Here is a 25,114-nt window from a genome sequence, read left to right on the forward strand (position 1 = left end):
TTCCATATATAATTTTCTTATTATTTTTAATCAAACATTTGATACAAATCATTACAAAAACCTTCAAAAGCTGAAAAAGGCCACAACTGGAACAGGTTAACTTTTAGCAACTAAACCGAACTCGCAGCCTTTACTGCTAGGACTCCTGATTGGATGTTATGACACTATTTAGGAAATTACTAAAAATGATATCCTTTTTTTTTTATATATAAAACAAGAGAAAGTCAATCATTTCACATCAATACGTAATATTTGTTTTTTTTATTAAAAATAAATAAATATACAAGCAAACTATAATATTTACAACGAGTTATTATTTACCGTAAACAAAAAAAAAACAAATTTTTAGATAATATATAAAGTAAGTATCTTTTACGGACTATTTCTATTTTGGCTTGAGGGTGGGTAAAATTATGTTTCCTTCCAAAAGATCGCGTCGTTGGAGGGAGTCTAAATACTGGATCTAATTTAAAATAAGGCGGGAAAAAAAAATATTTATATGCATTTACATTTATTTTTTTTCTTTCGTTCTTTCTTACTTGGTATCCCCTCAAAAAAAAACAAGGAAAAACTTAGCATAGAGTAAAAAAATAATCTAAATTAAAAAAATGTTTCAGTTACGCTTCGACGGACATAATCTATCAAGATGACCATTCTCTTGGTGGGGTCTTGTAAATTTAGGTCTCGAAAACTCGGGTTTAACGACGTGGCCACTTCTATCCTAGCTACACAAAAAAAAGAGGTTTTATATAAAGTATTTACATAATAATAAGAATTAAAACTTGTATAGTAGTTTGGGGGTTAAATTCAATGACATATAATAATACCTAGACTGACGATTCATTCATTAAAAGTGTACATCAATACAAATCAGCTAGAGACGCCATCTTGGTTACTGTAATAAATATTAAAATTTTAAACGAGAGCCTAATTTTATATTATATCTGATGCAAACTTTATTAAAGAATTGCCTGATCATCGAGATAATAAGAAAGTAAGTTATCAATTTAATTTTAGTTTTTAACATGAAAATAATTATTATAAAGGTTACCAAAATGGCGGGTCCAGCTGATTTGCTTTTAACGACGCTTAAAAATGCATTTTAATGAATGAATCGTCAGTCTAGGTATTATTATATGTCATTGGTTAAATTACAATAATACATAATTCCTTTCATCTCTTATAACTTTAAAACCTTCAATCTAATTGTTGCATGTGCGCTATTAGATTATTAAATACTTAAATAATTTATATTTAAAAATTCAGTTGTATATCTTAAGGCAACAAAATACATATACATAAATAAATATATATTTTCATTTGACAATTACTTGTTTTTCTTATATGATAAATAACTTGTATTTCTTTCTTTTTAAATTATATAAAATAAAATACCAATTTACTATAACAATCATTCTAGATTAAATATTCAAGCCTTATAAATTCTCTTTCATTAGCCTTTATTACATCCCGTGCGACCGTTCTAATAACCATTCTACTTTAAATATTCAAGCCTTATAATTATCATTCTCATTACTAATTATAATTAAAAAAAATAATAAATGATTACATTTCAAAATTTCAATAATTTTAAATCCGCAAGGTGGCGTATTATTTATAAACAATTTTTTAACGTGAAAATAATATAATTGAAATTTAAAATGTAATTATAATTATTTTTAATATAATTACATTGAAGGATTTTAAGCTATTTTTTTTTTTACGAGATACAATCTAAATTTTTTTGATTTTTATAAAGTTTATTTTAGTCAATTAATAGAATACATGTATACAAATTTTTTTTCCTTAGCATTTGCAGAAGCTTAGTCTAACAAACCCGTCTATTTGGCAATAGTATATTCAGATATTTTTTTAAAAAAATTTATACAACTGATTTACGTCCATTGACGGTAATACGAAGTAAATATAAATTTGGTTATAATATTTTAAAACGCTTTTTTTTGAGTCGATGATGAAAATGAATCATTTATTTGCTTATGAGGGGAGGGCAGGGCGTAATGCGTTACGTTTTATTTTGCAGATGGTTGGGTAAAGGAGGGAGGCAAATGGACTCATTATTTTTACGAGCCCCAACGGGAGAGTTAAGTTTTCCTCGTGAGAGAACTTAAAAAATTAGAAAATCGAATTAAGAATAGGAAAAAAAAAAAAATTAGAATCAAAAAGTATACAAAATATTTTTACGGGCCGTACAAAAAACATTTTTGGACCGGACCCAAAAGGGGAAGCGGCGAGCTGATCCACCAGGGATTAAATGTATTAATTAAAAAAATATATACATAATTTAAAGTAATCTACCCACAAATTATGATTGAACACTAAATATGAATGGTCTTCTTAATTCACGATAAATTATTCTTTTACTTTTATCGCGAATTAGGTCTCTTTTAAAAATCATTTCACGGCATTACCACTGGTTTTTTTTGTTTTGTTTTGTTAAGTGTGTAACAATTTGGTACAAGCGAATAGCGCCATCCGAGAAAAGGCGGAAAAGTGTTTATATTCAGCCGAATCCTAAATTCCAATTATACCTAAAAACATTTTTTTAACAGTCGATAAAAATCTAGAACTGAGTTGATCCTCAGATTTTAAGAGGTGATATTCACAACAAACCCGACCCGATATTTAGATTAATTTTTATTTATTATCTATCTTCGAATAAAAAAAATTATCATCTATCCCCCAATAAAGATCATTGATCTTCAACCGATTCTGCGACTTGCAATATCCTTAAAATTCCATTCCTCATGGCAAAAAACGAATCAAAAAATATCACATTTTTTGGCAACTTTTTCTAAATTTTGGTTCATTTACTGTTATTTAGATTTTTTTAAAAAAATGGCAAATATTGACCTCGATTGGAAATAATCTTCTTCTCCGTTTTATGACGATTTGCGGGTTAACCCAGTATGGTCAGTTTACCCTCTGATCTTAATTCTACATTTGACGGATCTGAGCATTAATATTTGTTCTCATATCCACCGCTATCACCTTTGTTCACGTCATCTTGGGCCTTCCCCTAGATCTTGATCCTCCTACTTCCAAGGCGCATCAATTTATCTTCCACACGCACAAACCATCTTAGTCTATTTCTTCGCATTACCCTTCCAATCACTTCTATTCCCCATCCTAGCTTGCAATTCCTTACTAGTTTTTCTCTCTCTCAACATCCATCTAATCATCATCATCATCTCTGTTATTTCCAATTTGGATTCGTGGACCGCTTTCATTGCCCACCGCCATAAACTAATCAACTCATAAAACAGTTTTCGTAAACTATCCCCTTTAACTTCAGAGAAACTTTTTTATTTGTAAGTATAGACGACATCTCTCCGAACTTCTTCCAAGCTTGTCTGATCCTTGCAACAATGGCAGAATCTACACCACCATCTACGTTTAGCATATCACCCAAATAACAAAACTTGTTCACTTTTTTTAAGGTTAACCCATTGCCAATATCCAGACCACCATTTTCTACGTTATCATTATTATTATGTATCCCTTTCATGCATGTTCTACATGCTAACATCAAACTTCCTTTTTTTTCAGCTACATCTATAATGTACCAATTTCTGGAATCTGGTGCATTGGATTTTTCTATTAACTCCTTTCCCACATACACCACAAGGCCACTTACCGGATTCCTCCATCTTTAGATTTTCACCACCAATTACCACCTTTGACATTGATGCATTCATTTTCAGGTCCCTTGCTTCCATAGCCATCTTCCATCTACTAATTTTATCCCTCAATTCTTCCTTACTGTTTGCCATTATACAAAGTCATCTGCATATAATAGTTCCTACGAGTTTCTTTAGCCACCACTTCCATCGATTACTAAGATAAATAATAATGGACTCAGCACAGATCCCTGTGAAGTCTTCAAAGTATGGTTATATGATTAGTTTATGGTAGGTTTAAATAGAGGTTCGCGCTAGGTTTAAAATTTTGAAAAGGGGTTTTTTTGGCCCTCTTGTAATAATAGAAATAAATTAGTCTCATTCTAAGCTTTAAAAAAAAAATGTCAAAACAGCCCATAAAAAAATATTTTGCAAAAATTATTGAACCCATCTTGAATGACCTATAGATACGTGTATGTATCACCAAAAGTTTTTAATATATTGATTTGATATAATTTAATAAAATTTTTATTAAACAAAAGCAAAAGGACATCATTATAAAACAAAAACAAAAAGGGTAGTGGGTAAGATAGAAGGTGACTTCATTAACTTTAAAAGGACATTTTATTTAGACTAAAATGCCTTATACAACATCGGAGAACTAGGAAATACCATATTTTTACTAAATTTTATATAGAATTTTACATGAATAAATTGTCCTGAAATACTAGGTTGATTTAAATTTTATAATTATTTGTTTTAAAGTTATGATAAAATATGTGATATGTAGAGCAAGCAAAATAGGATTAGTGATATCGGTTATTTGGCCGATATCAATATAATATCTGCAATATCGTATCGCATTAACCCCCTAAATCGGTACACCTGTAATTATTAGATATTCGGTGATACTTTTTTATAAATTAATTTGTTTTTATCATATAGAATTTCAATAAAATGAACAAAAATCTTATTCAAAAAACTAGATGACACTAAAACATAATAACGTAACTACTCTTAGAAATGTACAACAACCTTGGATGTCACTTCACTCAGATGATAAGATTTGTGATAAATGTCGAAGAAAACTCGGAACAGCTAGTAAGTCAAATGACGCATTTAAAGACCCTGATATTCGTCACATCGAAGAGAACCCGGCTATTGAGTCAATTAAATACATCATTGATAGAAATTGGAGAATCTCCAATAAAAAAGAAGAGGTTGAGAGAAAAAAGATATCCAATTAAAAAAAATTACCAAAATAAAAAAGGCTGTTAGAATCTCATTTAGATATAAATGCGATTGAGCCAGCTACTATCGATAAGGATGATGGTATTCTAAGCAATATTTAAAAAAAAATTTCCACTCTTATCTAAAACTGATAAATATAAAATTTTGACGATATTACCAAAGAATTGGACAGTGTGAATGAATTTTTTAATACAACAAAATGCATAGCAAGACAAGCTAAATTAATGATAGCGGAAAAGGAATTTTTATCAACCCCCTAACCCCAAGCCTGGAAAAACTATAGACGAATGTACAGTTAAAAGTGTACAAGAATTTTATTGTACGGACGAAATTTAACCAAAGATGATATGTTGCCCATTGAAACATACAAACATATTTTACCATTAATAATTTATAACCAGCCTCAACCATACTGTTATATGGGAAATGTGATCCAGGGTCAACACATTTAACCGATCAAATAGAAATATTGTTTCGTTCTAAGGACATCGAATTTATAACATACAAACAATGGCTATCCGTAGATAGAACCACTCTTGAACCAAGCCAGTAGATGAATTTATCGATGCCTTTTTTGAAAAAATGGAATCTTTATTTCCCCATTCTTTTATTTCAACGCAACAATCGTTGTATCAAACCAAATCTAAAATTGAACTTAGACGAAGGCCAATATTTAATTTTATGTGATTTTTCAGAAAATTATAGCTTTATACTTCAGGATGAAGTACAAAATTATCATTGGAATAGAGCTCAATCCACTTTTCATCCTTTTGTTATATATCATAAAGATAATTTTGCCAATATTTGTTGCCTAATATAGAATATTTATCATATAATGATGAAAGTATAATTTTTGAAGAAATGTCAGGATATATAACATGTGTTTATGATTCTGATTGGTGGTTAGCCTTAGTTTTAGGGAAAAATCAAAAGTAGGAAGAAATATATATATAGTTTTTACACCCATCCGGACCTTCTAATACCTTTACATTTCCAAGTATAGACGACACTGCTTTACTTGCCAAAATGTCATATCTTAACATTAATTTCCCGTTAACTCCTACTGGCCGTAGTTACACATTGTCGTCACAAGGCGCAACCGAAAAATTAGAATCTTTTAAAAGTGAGTTATATATTGGATTTTTAAATTTATATTATATCAATTATTTTTAATATTTAGGGCGCCATATATGAAATGCACAAGATTCTGATTCATATATTCAAGAAGTATAAATTTGGTTGAATATATTTTATTAATATTAATATATGTTATATTGGCAAAAAATTTTATAATAAATTATAAATAAAGTAATAAATTGAAATTTATTTTATCGGTAGACAATTTCTATAATTGAATGAAAGCCCCATTTATTGTTATTTTCTTTAGAAAATGAATAATCCTTTAAATTATATCAAATTGTTCAAAAAAAACCATTAAAAACTGATTTAAATGTAAATTTATGCAAAGACGCCCCCTTTCGGGAAAATATTTATACACTTTTTTAAACATTTTTATCGATTTTGAGAATGAAGATGGCCTCGTCCCAGACCAATTTTTTTTATAAATATAAAGGAAGAATTTTTGAAAAAATTATTGATTTAGTTTTAAAACCAAAAATATCCTAATAAGACATTATTAATTATTATTCATTTAGTTTTTTTATAAAATTTATCACTTCAAATAAGAATATTCTTTACTCAATAAATATATTTTATCAAAAAAAATATATCGAAAAAAATCGATCCTTATCCGATTAAAAATATCGGTAAATTCTTACTAATATTTTTTTTACCTTTGATATTATAAGAATAATTAGAATTTTTTATAAGAATAATTAGAATTTATCATAGTTTTTTAAAATACCAAGAAATTAATTAAAAAATGAATTAATATAGTAAAGATCGTGTTATTGAATGATTAATCAATTTTAAATTTTTCTTTATTTAATTGATTGAAACACTCATTTATTCTTATTTACAAGTAAAGATATGCCGATTTTAGAAAATCCGATCCAATATTTATATTGTTTGGGTTATTGATGATAATAATACTTTTATTTTGTATATAATTTCATAATAATAATAAATTAATATTTGTAATATTTTACTATCTTTTCCACGTCAATGGAAGAATTATAATTCGTCATTTCATATATTTTTTTTTGGTAAAAACAAAACAATAAATACAATGTACATAATATGGAGTCACAAAAAAAATATAATATATCTTGACTTTGAAAAATTTTTTTTTTTTGCGACAATCACATTATTTTAAAAAAATTGATCGAAAATTGATCGAACATATTTTATTAATATTTATTAAATATATGTTATATGGGCAAATATATAATAATTATAAATAATAATGTAATAAATTGAGTTTCTTTTATCGATAGATAATTTCTATACTTGAATGAAAGCCCCATTTAAAGTGAAGAAAATATTATAATTTATATTTACAAGATGAATAATCCTTTAAATTATATCAAATTGTTCAAAAAAAACCATTAAAAACTGATTTAAATATGAATTTATGCAAAGACGCCCCCTTTCGGGAAAATATTTATACACTGTTCTAAACATTTATATCGATTTTGAGAATGAAGATGCCCTCGTCCCAGACCAATTTTTTCTTATAAATATAAAGGAAGAGGTCTACTAAATTTTTTAAAAAAATTGAAGGTCGTATTATTTCTAAAAAATCGTTTTTAGTCCTTGTATATTTAATAAAATGGCCGAAAATTGAAAAAAAAAATAATTTTTTTTTTGTCTAAAAGTAGAATCTTTGTACGTAATTTTGATATTAAATTTGTTATTTACAATTAGATAGTAAGATATGCTTAATTGAATGAAGGCAGATAATGCTAAAAATACATCATTTTTGCCACTTTGAACCCTAATATCTCCAAAAATATAAATGTTACGAGGCTAAAATTTTGGCTATTACTTAACTACACTAACCTTTCCTTGCTTACTAAATTTTAAAAAAATCGAAGGGGGTCGGCCGAAAATCTCATTTTTTTTGCTCATTTGACATGGAATTACCCAGCTATAAAATGGCCAAATAAAGGCTGGGCTTGATTAGGCTAAAAAATGATCTGATTTTACAAAGCCCAATAAAGTTCTTTAAATTAGGTAAACTCCCCCCCCCCCCATATAGGTTTAAAAAAAATAAATACATTAATTTAAAAATAATACTGACATTCTTGACCCACTAGGGGCTGACTGAGATCATCCGAACTCTGAGAAAAAAATGTCCTGAATAAGCTGGCAGCTAGATCTTTATCCGATCCCACCAATCCGGAATCATAATCAAAGTGACAAAATTGGAAATGACCCCAAATGTCTCTTAGGGCATACTTCTTATCCTTTCCCACAAATTTCATCCTCTTGAGTTTGTCAGTCAAATCATGATAAAGGGACATGGTTAAAACTTTTTTCATAAGTTTGCAATTGTTATCACTTAAGTCTGAGATGCTTTTGCCATTGTCCATAATTACATTAGGCTCTTTGAAAGGGGTTTGAGTGCCAGGCAATGGAGAAATTGGGGAGGCATTTTTGAGTCTGACAAAGAGCATCCATAGATGCAATCCTGTAACAGTATACCAGGAATAAAAGGTATTTGAGAGCTTCAGTTCTTATTTTTTTATATATGAATATGTATTTGAACTCATTCTTAAACTTATATAAAAAACTTTAAAAATGGAATGAGAATTTTAAATTTTATTATTAGCAATTGTAGTGATTTACATATAGTTTATTTAATAACTTGTAAATATATATGTAAATGGAACTAGAGTTTGAGTAAAAATGATTGCATAGAAATTAAGGCTTTAATAGCAATTATTTAAAAGCACTACAAATAACCAAATAATTATAATTTAAGTTCATGCATTATAGATATTTATGCTTTCAATAATATCATATCAAGCATAACATTAATATTATATTTGATATTGATCTTACCATTAAAAAAGGAATTATAATCAATCTGTGTGGTTACAATCTTATATAATTCTTCAGATTTGTGGCAGATTCTCTATTATTAAATTTTTTAATAATTATAATTAATCTAAGCTACTTTTTGAACAAATGGCTTCGAATGAATTATATAAGCAATAAGCTTCTTACCGATAATAGGTATTGGGTTTATAAGTTGCATTAAAATTTAAAAAATAACCATGTGTTAAAGAATAGGTGAAAATAAGACGTACGATCTTTAAATTTTTTTTTTGCTTTTTATTAGCTTAAAACTCACTATTAATTAGCCAAAATCTCTAGTTATTACTAGACCTGATGGTTTCAGTCGATTATCTTAACCAATTACCTGGGATTACAAATACATTGATTTTTTAGCACAATCCAATTTAAATTACCTTAGCAATCACTATAGCCTAATCCTGAAATAAATATATTTATAAAAATTGTAATATTTACCTTATTTTGCACCAATAAATATTCTTCTGTTTTTAGGTAAAATTCATTACACTATTGGGAAATCAAATAAATTGAATAAGTGGCGATCATATTGAAGTTTTCTACCTAATGTAATATATAACAATAGATATTCATCTAAGAAACATTAATGTAACAATTGAAATAAATTTATTAAAATTTTTCTAATTAGATTTTTATCCAATTATTATTTTTTGATTTATATGGGACATATTGTTATTATTGTAATTGCGACTTTAATATGTATATTTTATAAATTAAATTGAATTTAAGTTTAAAAATGGACATTTTAAAATGTATAAAAATATAAAAAATACTATGAATATGCATAGTTAAATAAATTGAAATATCGCATTTATGAATAAAATATTTTCCTAGTGGATCAAATACCCTCTTTTATAATATGTAAAATAAATACATTTCTCATAGCTTGTTATTCATTTCTAATGGGTCAAAAAGTTTCTAGGACTGATTTCGAATGGGTTTATACTGATGAACCTCACGCCACTAGGAGAAAAGAAATATTAAGTATTATTTTTCTTTATATTACAATATTCCTTACATAAAGTTTGATTAATAAATTTATATAATATCTGTATTTATCTACTTTGTTTTAGAAAAATATCCAGAAATCAAAAAATTAATGGGTTATGATGCCTCACTTAAATATATAGCTCTAATTATGATGTTATTTCAGTTCACTGCTTGCTTTTTTGTCAAGGATTTTTCTTGGCCAGTTGTATTTGTATTAGCTTATTTCATTGGAGGGGTTAGTAATTTAATTTTTTACATATATATATTTATAATTTTATTCATAATTGCCTTTTTTTTTTAAAAAAAATACATTGATAATGACCTTATTTTTTAATTTGAACATTTCTCTTTGTCATAAAACATGCATGAGTCATAATAATAATTTTTTATTTTTGAAAAGTTTTTTTTGAATAAATTATTAATGATAAAATCATTTGTTTCAAATTTACTCTTTAATTTATAAAGAGATTGTGTTTGTGTATACACTAATTTATAGATATTTGTATTAAGTTTTCTCTTTCTATAGAACATAGCCACAGGGTGACATAAATAATTTCTCCTCAATTGCCCCAATAAATGAAATTTGTCATATAATTAAAATTTAGAAGAAAAAAATTTTCAAAACGATCTAATTTAAAATTCACCAATAAAATTTTAGGAGAAGCCTATGACTCACAAATTTTCTAATAAGTTCTCAAATTATATAGGATAAACTTATAGCACACAAAAAAAATTTCTCTTGATTTTGTGCAAAAAAAAGATTTGAAACATATAAGATACATTGTGTAAAATTAAAATACCCTACAAAATAATTGGCTAGGTCCTTCTTCTTCTTTATCATTGATATGGTCCCACAGTTGTGGGGTTTGTTTTGATAAGTTTCTTCCATCTTGATTGAGTAAGGGCCATGTCCGGATTTATCTTCTTAGTCATCATAACTTCGTCTACTTGACCTTTCCACGTAACACGAGGTCATCCTCATCCTCTCTTCCCTGGCACCTCCATGTCCAATACTTTTCGATTTACATCATTCGCCTCCCTTCTTAGTATATGACCCCACCTTAACCAATTTTGGTTTATCAAGTCCGCCATAGGTTGAATACCCATTTTTGCTCTGAGACAGTTATTCATCATATGGTCGAGTTTAGTATACCCCAAGCTCCACCGTATTCATCTCCATGTAATAACTTTTCTTCCGTAGCATTTAATGACCATGTTTCTCTTCCATAGATTAACACCAGTCTTACGATGGATTTGTTAACTTTACTTTTCAACCATATTGGCATCTTCTTGTCGCACATTACACCGGATATACTTCGCCATTTAAGCCACCCTTTTTGAATCCATGCATTGACTTCTTTTGTGCAACCTCCCTCTTGTAGCATCGAGCCTAGGTATGTAAACCTGTCTACTTTTGGGTACTTTAATTGGTCATCCAGCGATGGGGTGCCTGTAACGTTCATCTCCATGTATACCGTTTTTCGATTGTTGATTTTTAAACCATATTCAGCTTAGCGTTATGACCACTTTTCGGCTTCTTCGAATACTTTCTCCTTTGTCTCTTCGCATAGTACTTTATCATCGGCATATAGCATACACCATGGAGATGGCTTTTGGATGTCTCTCCTTATCGTGTCCATAATTATATTAAATAGAAAAGGACTTAGAGCAGATCCTTGATGTAATCCAATTTCAACCCAAAGGTTTAGAATCTCCAACTGTCGTTCTAACGCAAGAAGTTGAGGCTTCATAGATATTTTTCATAAGCCGTACATATGCGTCAGGGATATTTTGTTTTCTCAAGCACCACCATATTAAATCGCGAGGGACAGTGTCATAAGCTTTCTCCAAGTCAATAAAGACCATATGTAGGTTTCTTTTTTTGTCTCCATATTTATCCATCATATGTCTTAGTGCGAAGATCGGATCGATTGTGGATTTGCCGGCCACAAATCCTAATTGGTTAGCCGATATTTCCACCTCGTTCTTTAGCCTTGTAACACTAAGATCCTTTCCATAAGTTTCAAGGAGTGGCAAGTTAGCTTGATACCTCTGTAATTACCACACTCCTGACCAATATTGTTAAAGAGGTTCGTCATGGTCGTGATTCCTTCTCGGCATCCGACCCATGCTTCCATAGGAATTCCATCTGGGCCATTAGCTTTTTCTTTTTGCATCTTGTTCATTTGCGTCCTAACTTCATCCTTCTGTTAGAGTTCGACCATACTTATGTTTGACTCAATATCGGGAAGGAAATATTTGTCATTAGCAATATTCATAAGTTCCTTGAAATATCCTTTCCACCTTTCCATCACCTCCTTAAATAAGGTTTGACCCACCTCATTTTTGACTATTTTAAGGACTCTGACATCGCGACTTTTCTTCTCCCTTATCTTAGCCAATTTGTACATAAGCCTGTCGCCCCCTTTATGATCCAGTTGGTTTGCCATCTCGGTGTACGCAGCATTCTTCGCTATTGCAACGGCCTTCTTCCCAGCTCTCTTTGCCTCCCTATATTCTTTGTAATCCTCCGACTTTTTAGATTTATGCCACCGTCTATAAAGAATTTTCTTCCTTTCGATGAAATCCCTAACCGATTGATCCCACCACCATAGTTCCCTATTCAAAGCTTTGCCTCCTTTGGTCTGTCCTAGAATCTGAATCGCCGTTTCCTTTATGGCTGCAGTTAGCGTCTCCCAATCGTCTGTTTCTTTCTAACTTCCTGGCACCCGAGAGTGTGGAGGCTTTCTGATGGTATTTATCGTTCGTCAGCATGTCCTTTAGCATTTCATACCTAATTTAGGTTCATAAACCTTTCTTCTTTCCGGAAACCCTTTTCTTTCAAGATTCATGACAAGTGAACGATGTTGCCTGGCTATTTCTTCTCCCGGTATTACCTTGCAATCTTTGATCCTCTATAAATCCTTTCGCCGTATAAGCAGATAATCAATTTGACTAAAATGCTTTCCACTTCTATAAGTCACAATATCTTCACGCTTTTATCTTTTTTTCCAACGAATCGAAGAATATATCTTTCTCTGATTCCATACCCCCTGTTTGAGGACATACGCGCAATAACGGTTAGCATGCCTCCTTGATCTGCAATCTTCACCCACATTAACCTGTCTGAACATCGTTTGACTTCCACCACCTTGTCCTTGAACGATTCGCTTAGAACGATACCGACCCCGTTTCTACGATTTGGTGACCCACTGTAAAATAACTTGTATCCCTCTCCTAACTCCCGAGCTTCAGTTCCATTCCATCTCGTCTCTTGTAGACAGGCGATGTGTACCTTTCTTCTTTTTAGCATTCGTCAAATTACCCACATTCCAGCATGTTATTCGCATTCTACCCACAACTAACTTCCTTAACCGCCTTCGTTGTGAGTCAGGCGCGATAACCCTAGCGTATTATTCGCATTGCGCGGGCGGAAGATCGCGTCGTTGGCGGAGGACGCCCTAGCTTTCTGTCGTAGAGTTTTATTTTAAACTATCATGATTTTGGAGTGGGTTTTTACAGCCGGTTTCCGGCCTGACGCCAACCCTCCACTTTTTGCACGCGGACTTGGGACCGTCGTAGTTAGTGTTAAAATAATTGGCTAGGTTCAAATATTTTATTTATGTAGATAATAATAGAATACTATATAATTTGCAAATTAGTGCAATCTGCGTTATATATATTAAACATGAGTAACCCCTAGAGGATTATTGTTCCAGATTTGTGAAGACTTGCAGGATGAAGTTAAGTTAGTATTAGTTTGGACAAAGCAAAAATTTATTAACAATAATAATTAAGCAAATTGTCTAGAGTTTTATTTACTTTTATTTTAATAATGAAAAATGGTGAACTAACTATATATATATATATATATATATATGTATATATATAAATAATTACATAAAATGATAAACGTTTTAATATTGTTTCGGCGAATAAATAATAATAATGTTCGATATAAATCCAAATGATGCTTTTTATTTACCTCAAACAAAAACAGCTGATAAAAATATAATTATACCATTTAAGGCCACGTCAAATCTATCAAGAATTCATCCGACCCCTTTTAAAATTGTTAAAAATTTCTGGAATTATTTAGATAGTTCAAAAAAAATGAGAACGCCGTTTATTTTAGCTCATTAGCACAGCTGGTTCCCGAGATACGGGGCCTCGTGGTTGCTTTTTTTAAAAATGGCTGCTAACGCCAAACGGTAGCATTATTGGCGCTTGCAACGCGGCGTTTAAAATCGTCCCAAACTGAGCCGTTCAACAACACCAATCTCCGTATCCGCGTTCGGTCATATTTGTTTAGCATGCCATATTTTATACACTTTACCCTCGTCCTTCCCCCATTTTAGCGGACCTTCAAACATTAGAACTCTTTCTTCCTGGAAATATCTCTGCCGGTGATTTTCCTTTGACCATTTTTGTATTGTTGTAAAGCTAACGTTGACAGCCACCATTTACCTTCTTCGAAGTAATTTTTCTCGGCACTAATAAACTGTCTTGCATAAAAATTTTACGGGGTCTTCTCAACATTATCTATTATTTGTAACGATCAGAATCGGTATCTTCACCATTTTCTTCTTTAGTGTCTCATAATCTCATATTTTTCCTTAACAAAGTATACATCTCGGTAGGAAGTGACGTAATAATTTGTAGCTCCTAGAAACGCTTGCAATTCCATCTTATTATTCGGTGCTCTCATGCAAAACTATTCTTGTCAATATTCTTTTGTAATGAGATAAATTTCTTTTCCTTATTTTATACGTGTCCTAAGTATGTCACTTGTTTTAATCCAAAAACACTTTCTCTCATAACAGCTCTTGAGGCCATTTTCTAAGATTTGCCCAAAACACTTTAATTATCTTCTTGTTATACATTTTTTTTCTTCTGAATTACCTGATACCAGAACATCGTCTAAATAATTTATGGTTACACTGAACCCTCGAAAAAAAAATAGCCGACATCTTCCTTTGAAAATGATTGCTGATGCTTTTTTTTAAACTAAAAAGCAATCTACAGAACGAAGAAAACGATAAACCTCTATGTGTTGTAATCGAGGACATTTCACTTGCCCTTTCGTTCACCTAAATCTGCGGAGATAGGCTTTAGAAAATATTGTTGCTCCTTTTTAAATTAGTTAGTAATTGCTCCATCCTTTGGTGAAGGAAATCTAACATCATTATCCAAGGCTTTATAGATACCCAATGGTCTACACATAACCTTAGGGTCCAACGGGGTCGTCATCCATACGCAATGAAACTATTGGTTTTCAGCCGCTTCTCATTAGCAATTATGTTAGCTGATGGTAATCAAGGATACATAGGTCCACTTTTTTTTTGTAAAACTTTTTACCGATGTCAAATATAATTTTTTAAATTAATAACTAAATTGGTTTCAAATATATGATAATTTAAGCGGGAAATCATCAAAAAAAAATTTGAATATTGGCCATCTCATGTCCAGTAGAAAATCTAAAATTATAATTTCGAAATGATTAATGAGCCTTGATTTTTCAAATTGTTTTACTATCTTTTCTAATCATTTCTTCCATGATTTAGTAGTTTCAAGGGGGAAAGGGTATCACATGATATTCAATTGTTGGGGGAAGGGGGGGGGAGAGGCTTATATTTTGTAAATTCTTATATTTATGTTTGGATAGTAAGTAGTATATTGTATGTTTTCATATGCAGACGATAATTGGTTAGAATTTTATTTTTGTTCACAAATTATCGTCCATATGTTATATAGAATAGTATTGTTATTTATTCTGCTAAGTAAAAATTTTAAACGTGTATTATTTATGTAGCAATGATTATAAAGTTATTATTTAAATTATATTATGATTATATTTTACCCATATCTATATATTATATATAAAGAAAGAAAGAAAGAAAGAAAGAAAAAAAGAATGAAAGAAAGATATATATATATATATATAATGTATAGTGGAATATTGGAGTTTGCCATTTTTTTTATTATTCATTTTAAAAATCATTAAAATTCTAATTAATTCTTTTAATTATCATTTATTAATTTAATTTTTTATTTTTATTTCGTTTCAAACCTCTACTGACTTAACTTCGTATCTAAGTCTCCAGAATTTTCCGGTTTCTTGGAGTCGTTTCTAAAAAGGTAAACGTTTCTAAATGGGATTTGCACCTAACATTTCCTTAGGAACTGTAAGAGAACGAAAAACCTTTCTCTCCCCCCCTTGTAACGGTGGAATTTTTTTTCTATAGCAAATTATATGTTGATACATTATTATATTGAAGTCTATAAACCATTCCTTGACCTTGGCCATCCACGAGATAAGTCACAACCTCGCCTTCGGAAACGCTCACCCTTGGAAGAACAGGTTTTTCGAGATTTTCGTCAACCTGCCAATCATGATTCCGTATTCCGCCGCCTTCAAAAAATACCACATGGACCATCATCGCTATCAAGTGAACACAATACCTCATTTTTTTCTCTTCAAAATGTAATTACAAGTACTACGAAAATTCGAATCAAATCGAATAATTCATTATTCGTACAAATAATAAAATAATTATTCGATTCGATTCGAAAATTTGTGTTATTCGTATTCGTAAAAATCGAATAACGAATAATTCGTTTTAGGTCTAATCACAATTACAATTTTAAAATTTTTTGACATAAAAAGAAAGAAATAAAATAAATAAAAGAACGAACGAACGAGCAAAATGGAATGATGCCAAATATTTTATTTTCGAGGTCACTTTACAAACATAATTTACAAAATTTGGTAAAATTTCTTTTTTTTTCCCGACAATTATAAATTTATTTATTTTTTTAAAGAAAAAGATTTTAATTTTATTTTTCTTAAGTTTGTTTTATTCGTAAGAATTTCTCAATTTATTCCAAAAAATAAAATCATCCATGGTTAATTCACACCTAGGGGATGTAACGCAAGAGGGAAATTTGCCCAATTTTTCATAATGTATCCTTCTTTTTTTTTTCTAAAAATATTTTTTTTCCTCGTGGATCATAAAATCGTGAATTACGGTTTTGTCTTTTGGTACGCGATGCATTACGTTTCGCCCAACAAACATTCTCGATAATACGATGACAGCTTAACTCGCGTAATGTTTCGTCTGAAGGATCCGGGTCTGGACCCCGGAGCTGGTGAGATATGGGATAGAGGTAGTTAAAGGTATAAGTGCTGAGTTAGGTAGGGGTTGCTCACTTTTTTTTAAAATGGCAAATCTGACATATCACGTGATCAAGACTGTTTTATAAAAAAAAATTTAAAATAAGCTAGACGGCAATTCTCCTTTTTTAGTTTTAAAGCTAAATTGTTTCTTAATTTTGGATGTAGAAATACGGGGATGCGAACCCGGCAAAAATTTTGCCCGGGTACCGTTCGGGTTCGGATAGACGGGTTCGGTTCGGGTTCGGCTCAGGGAAATATTATCGAACCCAGGTTTAAGACAAGACTTATAAAGAAATTCTTGACTATTAATTCTATCTCATTTGCGCGATTTTGGATAATAAATTTATAATCAATAGAGGATGAAAATACAAATATAAGAGACCCTTAAAAGATATTTTCTTTAGTACTAAAAAATATTAACCTAATCAAAATTATCGCTACAAAACCAAACGCGATTTAAGTGAAATACATTGATAGCGTAATTCGGAGAGTGAAGTGTAAAAGGTAGATATCGAATTTGAATCCCTTTTTCTTAAATGCCAAATTTATCTTCCATCACCTCAACGTGTGTGTATCGGAAGAAATTGTGGCGATCTCTTAAGACCTGTTATTTTAAAATATCTTCGAGATGTACAACTCACTAAAAATGGAGGTTAAACACTAAATCATGAAAAAGGATTTTAAAAAAAACGGTCATAGAAAGATTAGATATCTCGTTTTTAGTGATGCGTGGACAATTACTCTAGGAATTCCGGGCTCCGTATTCTAGAAATCTATCGAAACAGCGAACCAATAAGCATTCGGGGAGAATGTCGAATGAAATTTGTGAAAGTAATTCGAAGTAAATGGGAAACGCACAAATTGACACCATCCCAATGATGGTTACATCAATGAAAACAGCTGGGGACGCCATTTTGATTACCCGTATCATTAATTAAGAAATTTTAAACGAGAGGCCAACGCAAACTTTATTTAAAAAAATTGCCTTGATCATCGAGATAGTGTGAGGAAGCAAGTTATCTATTTAATAGTAGTTTTTAACGTGGGAATAATTACCATATGGGTTTTCAAAATGGAGGATCCAGCTGATTTGCATTCAACGACGCTTTTCAAATGCATTATTATTGCCGATAAACTCGTGGGGCATTATAGATCTACTCACCTTTTTGCGTCACCTCTCAAAAATTTGTAATCTGAATTCCTCACTTAGGGTTTTAAACTATTTATTTTCCTCTAGATTCTGATGTCAATCATTTTTTTTTCTCGATAACTCATCCAAAAATGTTCTGCTTATTTAATGATGTCCTATCTAATTTACGCGCGTATCTTAACGATACTAAAATTAGAATCTTCTGTATGTGGTTAAGTAGCCGCTCTATCCTTAGCGGGTTTAAAATTTAAATTAATTCGCACCGCGATGCTCAAGCGGATTTTTTTTGTTCGGGCGCGCGTTTTGTTAATTAAGCGGAATTGGATAAATAATTTTATAACCGAATATATCGCGAAAACTTTTTTTTTAAAAAAAAATTGAAGGGTGACGATCAGCTTGACCTTGACATTCCGTCCTTGTTGGAGACCCGTCTGTTCGCCAACACTTTCACGAAATTGATCTGGCTGTTTCTTCAACCCTTATTCTACGCGCTTCGCCCTATCCTGACCCGCCCTAAACCGCTGACACTTTTGGAAGCCGTCAATCTGTGCTCCCAGCTGAGCTTCGACGTCCTTCTGTATCATTACCTGGGAGCCAAGCCGGTGTTTTACTTGTTGGGTGGAGCGTTGATGGCCATGGGAATCCATCCTATGGCCGGCCATTTTATTAGCGAGCACTACATGTTCGCCAAAGGTTACGAGACCTACTCCTATTATGGCGTGCTCAACAAGGTCACCTTCAACGTTGGGTCAGTTTATATATGACATATTTTATATTATATATATTCCCCTCATAGCTTTACTATTAAAAGGGTAAGATATGAAGAATAATCCCTTATTCGTATTATTACGTTGTGATCTTTATATCTAAAATACAAGAAATATATATATTTTTTTAAAATGGATATAAACCACTATAATACTAAACCGACGATTACACATTATTTTTTTGACCTTTATAACGATATTCGAATAAAAGGGTCACGACGGGTAAGATCTAAAGTGGAGAGAAGGAAAGATGTCTTATATGCACGTCAAATCTTTTCGTATACTTCACGCTTTGGCCTAAAATTTATTTGTAAATTCCCGTTGCCGACATTTTATTTAACATTTTTTTAAAAAAAATATTGGACTGGAGTGTATTAACCAATGACATATAATAATACCTAGACTGACGATTCATTCATTAAAATGCATTTTTAAGCGTCGTTAAAAGCAAATCAGCTGGACCCGCCATTTTGGTAACCTTTATAATAATTATTTTCATGTTAAAAACTAATATTAAATTGATAACTTACTTTCTTATTATCTCGATGAACAGGCAATTCTTTAATAAAGTTTGCATCAGATATAATATAAAATTAGGCTCTCGTTTAAAATTTTAATATTTATTACAGTAACCAAGATGGCGTCTCTAGCTGATTTGTATTGATGTACACTTTTAATGAATGAATCGTCAGTCTAGGTATCATTATATGTCATTGGTATTAACCTGGTTTGGCGGTGTATTAGGCGGAGGGGTACAAAAATACAGGGCAATTAAGACGTATTTCGCTTGTAAGATAATTATCACGTGGGTGAGGCTAGGTCTTGGAGGAGGGGTCAGGAATATTATCGGCTCAAAATATTGATACGGGTAATATTTTTTGACTCAAATAGTGTTGTTTAACTTCCCAACCGAGTTGGCTTAACCGCGACCTAAGTCGAGTATTTATATAACTGATAAGAAATATTGTTAGATATTTTAATTTCACAAAAATAATATAATAATGATCATCATTAGTTGCCAAAATGATTGACGGCTCGGCCCAGTATATCGACATTATTCTTAAATATTAAAACTTATTCGTAAATATTTTAAAATTATTTAGTAACATGTTCCTTGCATAACATTTTATAATTTTTTTTAACCTTATTTCTTACACATCCATAAAATAAAATTACATTTTGAATTTTTTAATCTAATTTTTTTTTTCCTGAGTTTTAAAAACGTACTCATATTTTAATAAGGTCTGTTTATAATAATTTTTTTAAAGTTTTTATATTAAATGAATTTTTTTTTAAAAAAATAATTTAAAATTCGCATATTAAATTGCGAAAATTTAAAATTTGTCGAATATAAAGATATTTGTAATCGTCCCGCGTAATCGATAAATAATTATATATACATATATCGTCGGCCTAGAATTGGAGTTGCTCCACTTGCGCGAATGTCTAAAATTTAGAAAAAAATCAACATTAAAGTTTAAAATCGAATATAGGAAACGCTTATTGGTCAATTTTTACAGAGCTATAACTTTGGCAAAAATTATATATTTTTTTTAATCTAGTTTTTATGCACATATATTGGGAGTAAATGAGTTATTATGCACTTCTAACTCGAAAATGTCGAGTGGGGCACTACAATTCTAGATCGACGATATACAGAAAACGTCAATCAACAATAATGCTTATTGTTGATTGGTAGAATTTTAAAACAAAGCATTAATAATTAGATATTTTTTTTTCACCTATATATTTTGTAATGAAAAATCTTTATCGGATTGATGATATTTTTTTTTGTGGATGGAAAATTTGTAAACCCATTAAATTTATCGTTTGGAAATTCATTGTGAAAAAAATCGATAAGATAAATTATGGATTTGTTAATATAAAAAAACCTATAAAAAAAATGTATTTCATTCTGGGATTATGTTTAAATCGGTGTTGTTAAACGGTTCTATTTGAGTCGATTCTTAAAACCGGCTTGCTCGGCATTGTAGCCGGAAAAATATTTGCTAAGCCTCGTGATTTCGCCGACAGCTGTTCAATCCTATGTGCCATCTAAGAGCGAGATCGTTAGGCTTGCATAATCATTTTTTTCTGGATAAAATATTGAGTTGGCCGTTTTTAAAAATCGGCTCAAATTGAACCGTTTAACGACACTATGTTTAAATGTATACTAAGTTTGCGATAGAGTTTGAGACGTATAAATCGGTGCTCGTGACCTAGCGGATCTGAATTCTGATTAACTCGACAGAGACCCGCAGAGGTACCATTTGTACGGCCCGGCCCGGTTTTTTTTGAAAATTTTTCGGTCCGACCCGACCCGAATTTATTTTCAAAAATTATTCTCTGCCCGGCCCTGGTTTTTGTAAAATATATTTTTCATTTTTATAGCTAATAATGGCGATTTCAAATATTCGGTTTATAAAATATACGGCCCGGCCCGGGTATACTTAAAAAAATTAAAATACCGCCCGGCCCGTGTACCCGGGTCTGCGGATCTCTGATTTTTTTTTTGAATCATTATAATTGAGCCTCATATTTTTGACAAAGTTTTTATCTATAAGGATCTCGGTTATAAAATTATATATAAAAACTGTTATAACACAGTTATAACTCTCATTGATAAATCATTTATTTGTAATGTACGATTATGAGATTATGAATATCTTTGAATACAACGATATGTTCATATGATTAAAAATATATGGTTATCAGTTATATCGTATAAAAAAAACATTTATTCATTTATTGATTGACCGTCTGTCTAACTAACAATCTTCACGTCAGTCATAACAAAAACAGAATTGAATATACATAAGTTCAGTTGGTTGCGATATCAATACTAATCTTGATAATATATTTACTATTTTATTACATTGAAAATTCTGATAAAGGATTATGTACCGATGTAGTGACAAAGGTGTATAATAATTTAAAGAAAGACACTGTGGTGTCAGATAAAATGTTTTTTTAAAAAAAAATGAAATCAAGAATGGTTTAACCAGAAGTGGTTAAAATTTGTTAAGGATAATCAGTGTGATCATCCTGAATGTTTGGAGAGATCGATGGTTTATCTTTCAAGAAGTAAAAGAAATAATCTATGTTATATATCAGAATACATGTTAAAAATTGATTAAAAATATTTAGCCAAAATACGTGGCAAAAATGGTCCAAATGAAGAAAAAAAAAGATTTTTTAAGGGATAAAAAAAATTGGTGAACATTTTGATGTTAAGAAGAATATTGGGAAATAATATTAAATATATGGGTTCAAGTTTAATATTAAAAATCAAATGAATATAAAATTAATTACCTATTTGGTTTAAAAAATTAATTAATTACATATATATTGTTAAATATAAAAGAAAAACTTTTTATATTATTATATTAAGGTCATTCATTTTCTTCAAACTCACAAATAAAGTGTGTTTTAAAGGTTATTTGAGGTTAAATTGAATCGCACAATTTGCGTGAATCTAGCGGGGAAAAATAATATAAGCCATTTTTAATGGGAAAATTAAAATGTTGGCCTAAATTATTTTTAACATAATATTATAGGCCATTTAGACAAGGCTTGTAAATTTTTTGTCAATGGAAGAATTTGAATCCTGTAAAATAATATGATAAAATAGATTTCAATTGGCAAATGTGCGATGCACAGACCTGAGTATTTGTTTGTTTTAACTGTATGAGTTTATTTACTTAAAAAGTATTTTTGCAAATGGCTGCCAAATGAACGATGTTTTTTTTTAACATTATAAAATTGGGCGTTGGGATGTTAATAAAAGTTTAGTTTGGGGAATTTTTTAATTTATTATTCGTACGGGATACAAATAAGGAATTATTCGATTCGACATGTATAATACCTAGACTGACGATTCATAATCAGCTGGAGACGCCATCTTGGTTACACTAATCATTATTAAAATTTTGAACGAGAGAGCTTAATTTATTCCTACATCTGGTGCAAACTTTATTAAAGAATTACCGGATCATCGAGAAAATAAGGAGGCAAGTAGTTATCAATTTAATAGTAGTTTTTAACATGAGAATAATTACGATACGTATTACCAAAATGGCGGGTCCAGCTGAATTTCATTCCACGACGCTTAAAAATGCATTTTAATGAATGAATGGTCAGCCTAGGTACTATATACGTCATTGGGTATACCCATGGCTCTAGGAACAATTATTCCCTCATGTCTTTCCAGTTCATGCTATTCTGAAGTTGAACAAGATCGCAGCCAGGCTTATATAAGAGTTACTCTTATTCGTTAAGAGATTCCCTAAAGTTTTTATTGGGTAAGGTTTTCGACCAATCGTGGCCCTCCGATTTTATCGTTTTGTTTTTTAAAAAATGGCGTCCTCAAGAAATGAACTGGCGGGGGGGGGCTGAAGGATATATTAACTAGATTATTTATCTGTTAATACTTTAAATTGATCATACTATACTTATAATGTTATACCTCAAAAAAAATGTATTTATCAGCTATATTTTTTCCATATAGGTACCATATGGAGCATCACGATTTCCCAAGTGTACCCGGTTCTAAGCTACATTTGGTAAGCTTATTCGTTTACATCCATTTATTTTTATATGATTCACTATTAATAAGCATCCACAATTCTGTGTGAGGAGTAAAGGGAAAAGGGGGATTTCGCTTCTGTTTTGATAATATAACCTTTTACACAACAAAAAAATCAAGGTAAGAGCTATAGCCAAAGAATATTACGAAGATTTGCCTTGTCACACCTCGTGGTGCAAAGTTCTCTACGATTTTGTCTTCGATCCAGACATCGGGCCGTTCGCGAGAATCAAGAGACCCTCTATTCTCGATCAAGAAGGACACGATTCTAAACAAAATTGTTGCCCAAAGAAAGAAAAATGTGAAGATGGTCCTAATGGCTTACCACCAATTGGGAATGGAGACATTTTTAAATCGCAATGAAACAATTATTGCAAAGTTGTTAAGAAGAGAAATTAACATTTTAGAAGTGAATTTGCTCAGAATGCTGTGATAAATCATATTTATAACGAACGATTTAAATTTCGCATTTTTATTTTATAAAAAAATATTCCCTCAGTCAGAATTAATATTATTAACTTGCACTTTTTTGATTGGTTTGAAAAGCGGAGAAGTCCGCCATCGCAAGGCATTAAATTAGTCATCTCTTCATGTTAGTATTAATATCGTAGCACCCAAGGCACCAAAATTGTATTTTTTTTAAAAAGAAAATCTCACAAAGATCCCCTTAATTAATTAGCTTGTTTTTGATAAATATCAGTTTTTTTTATTAAGAATTTTATTAGAATAAATTTGCTTCCACTAGTCACGTAAGATCTAATTTTAATTTTTTTTAGCCTAAATTTATTTTGAAAATTTTTACCCGCTAAATAATAAAAATATGCCGATGTTTACATGTCACGTGATTTTGAATCCCAAAAGCCATTTTTATTTTGTCCATTTACTACAACTAAGCGCTAATTTTGATTGGATAGCTCAAATTAACATTGTAACCCATTGTGGTGATACATAGCAATATGACCGAAAACTTGCTTCTTTTTTTTAAAAGCTCTTTATACATTTATTTTATTTTTTTCGAATAAAAATTCTCGGAACAATTATATCATAACATTTAGAAACAAAAAAAAAATTTGATGTATTTAATATTGAATTTTAAAATGTGATTTTTTTTTTCTTCTCATTTTGTAAAAATTGTTAGCTTATTTAATCATCATTTAAAAAAATTGATAATATATACATTCGTATATCTATTATTGTATTTATTTATTTTTTTAAATATCACGTCAAAAACCATTACCCCCCTTTTTTTATATATATGTTAAAGCAGTACATAAACTTGTATTTCTGATTGTTTGCCATTAGCTTATACCGATAAGTTTTAAGGAAATATATATATAATGTCGAGCTGTCTGTTTTATTATAATTCTATATAATATAAATGTTTTATATTAAAATAAATTAAAGTGTAGTTTTAACAATGAATTAAGATTGAAAAATAAAATTGGCATGACATATCCTAGATTAACATGTAGGTCGATATCTTAATAGGGCACTTTTGCGCAAGCGCAATTCATAAATTGATTTTAAAAATTTTTTTTAAAACAGAATTTAAATAGA

At 30.4% G+C, this 25,114-nt stretch overlaps 2 protein-coding genes across 2 annotated transcripts; one reads left to right on the plus strand and one right to left on the minus strand.

The window, feature by feature from the left end:
• Window positions 1-270: 270 nt before the first annotated feature.
• Window positions 271-9,075, minus strand: LOC135928362 (ubiquinol-cytochrome-c reductase complex assembly factor 1-like). Its single transcript, XM_065464817.1, has 5 exons — window positions 8,971-9,075; window positions 8,856-8,928; window positions 8,092-8,526; window positions 622-725; window positions 271-463 (listed from the first exon to the last, which is right to left on the minus strand). Exons 1-5 carry the CDS (start codon window positions 9,049-9,051, stop codon window positions 386-388), a joined length of 771 nt encoding a protein of 256 aa, XP_065320889.1. The 5' UTR covers window positions 9,052-9,075; the 3' UTR covers window positions 271-385.
• Window positions 9,076-9,718: 643 nt separating this feature from the next.
• Window positions 9,719-24,917, plus strand: LOC135928940 (sphingolipid delta(4)-desaturase DES1-like). Its single transcript, XM_065465392.1, has 6 exons — window positions 9,719-9,872; window positions 9,962-10,113; window positions 16,157-16,327; window positions 18,589-18,953; window positions 23,480-23,534; window positions 23,678-24,917. Exons 1-6 carry the CDS (start codon window positions 9,791-9,793, stop codon window positions 23,918-23,920), a joined length of 1,068 nt encoding a protein of 355 aa, XP_065321464.1. The 5' UTR covers window positions 9,719-9,790; the 3' UTR covers window positions 23,921-24,917.
• The last annotated feature ends 197 nt before the right edge of the window (window positions 24,918-25,114 follow it).

This window comes from Gordionus sp. m RMFG-2023, chromosome 4 (assembly GCF_954871325.1).
Source record: "Gordionus sp. m RMFG-2023 chromosome 4, tfGorSpeb1-WG-v2, whole genome shotgun sequence".
Classification (NCBI taxonomy): Eukaryota; Metazoa; Nematomorpha; class Gordioida; order Chordodea; family Parachordodidae; genus Gordionus; species Gordionus sp. m RMFG-2023.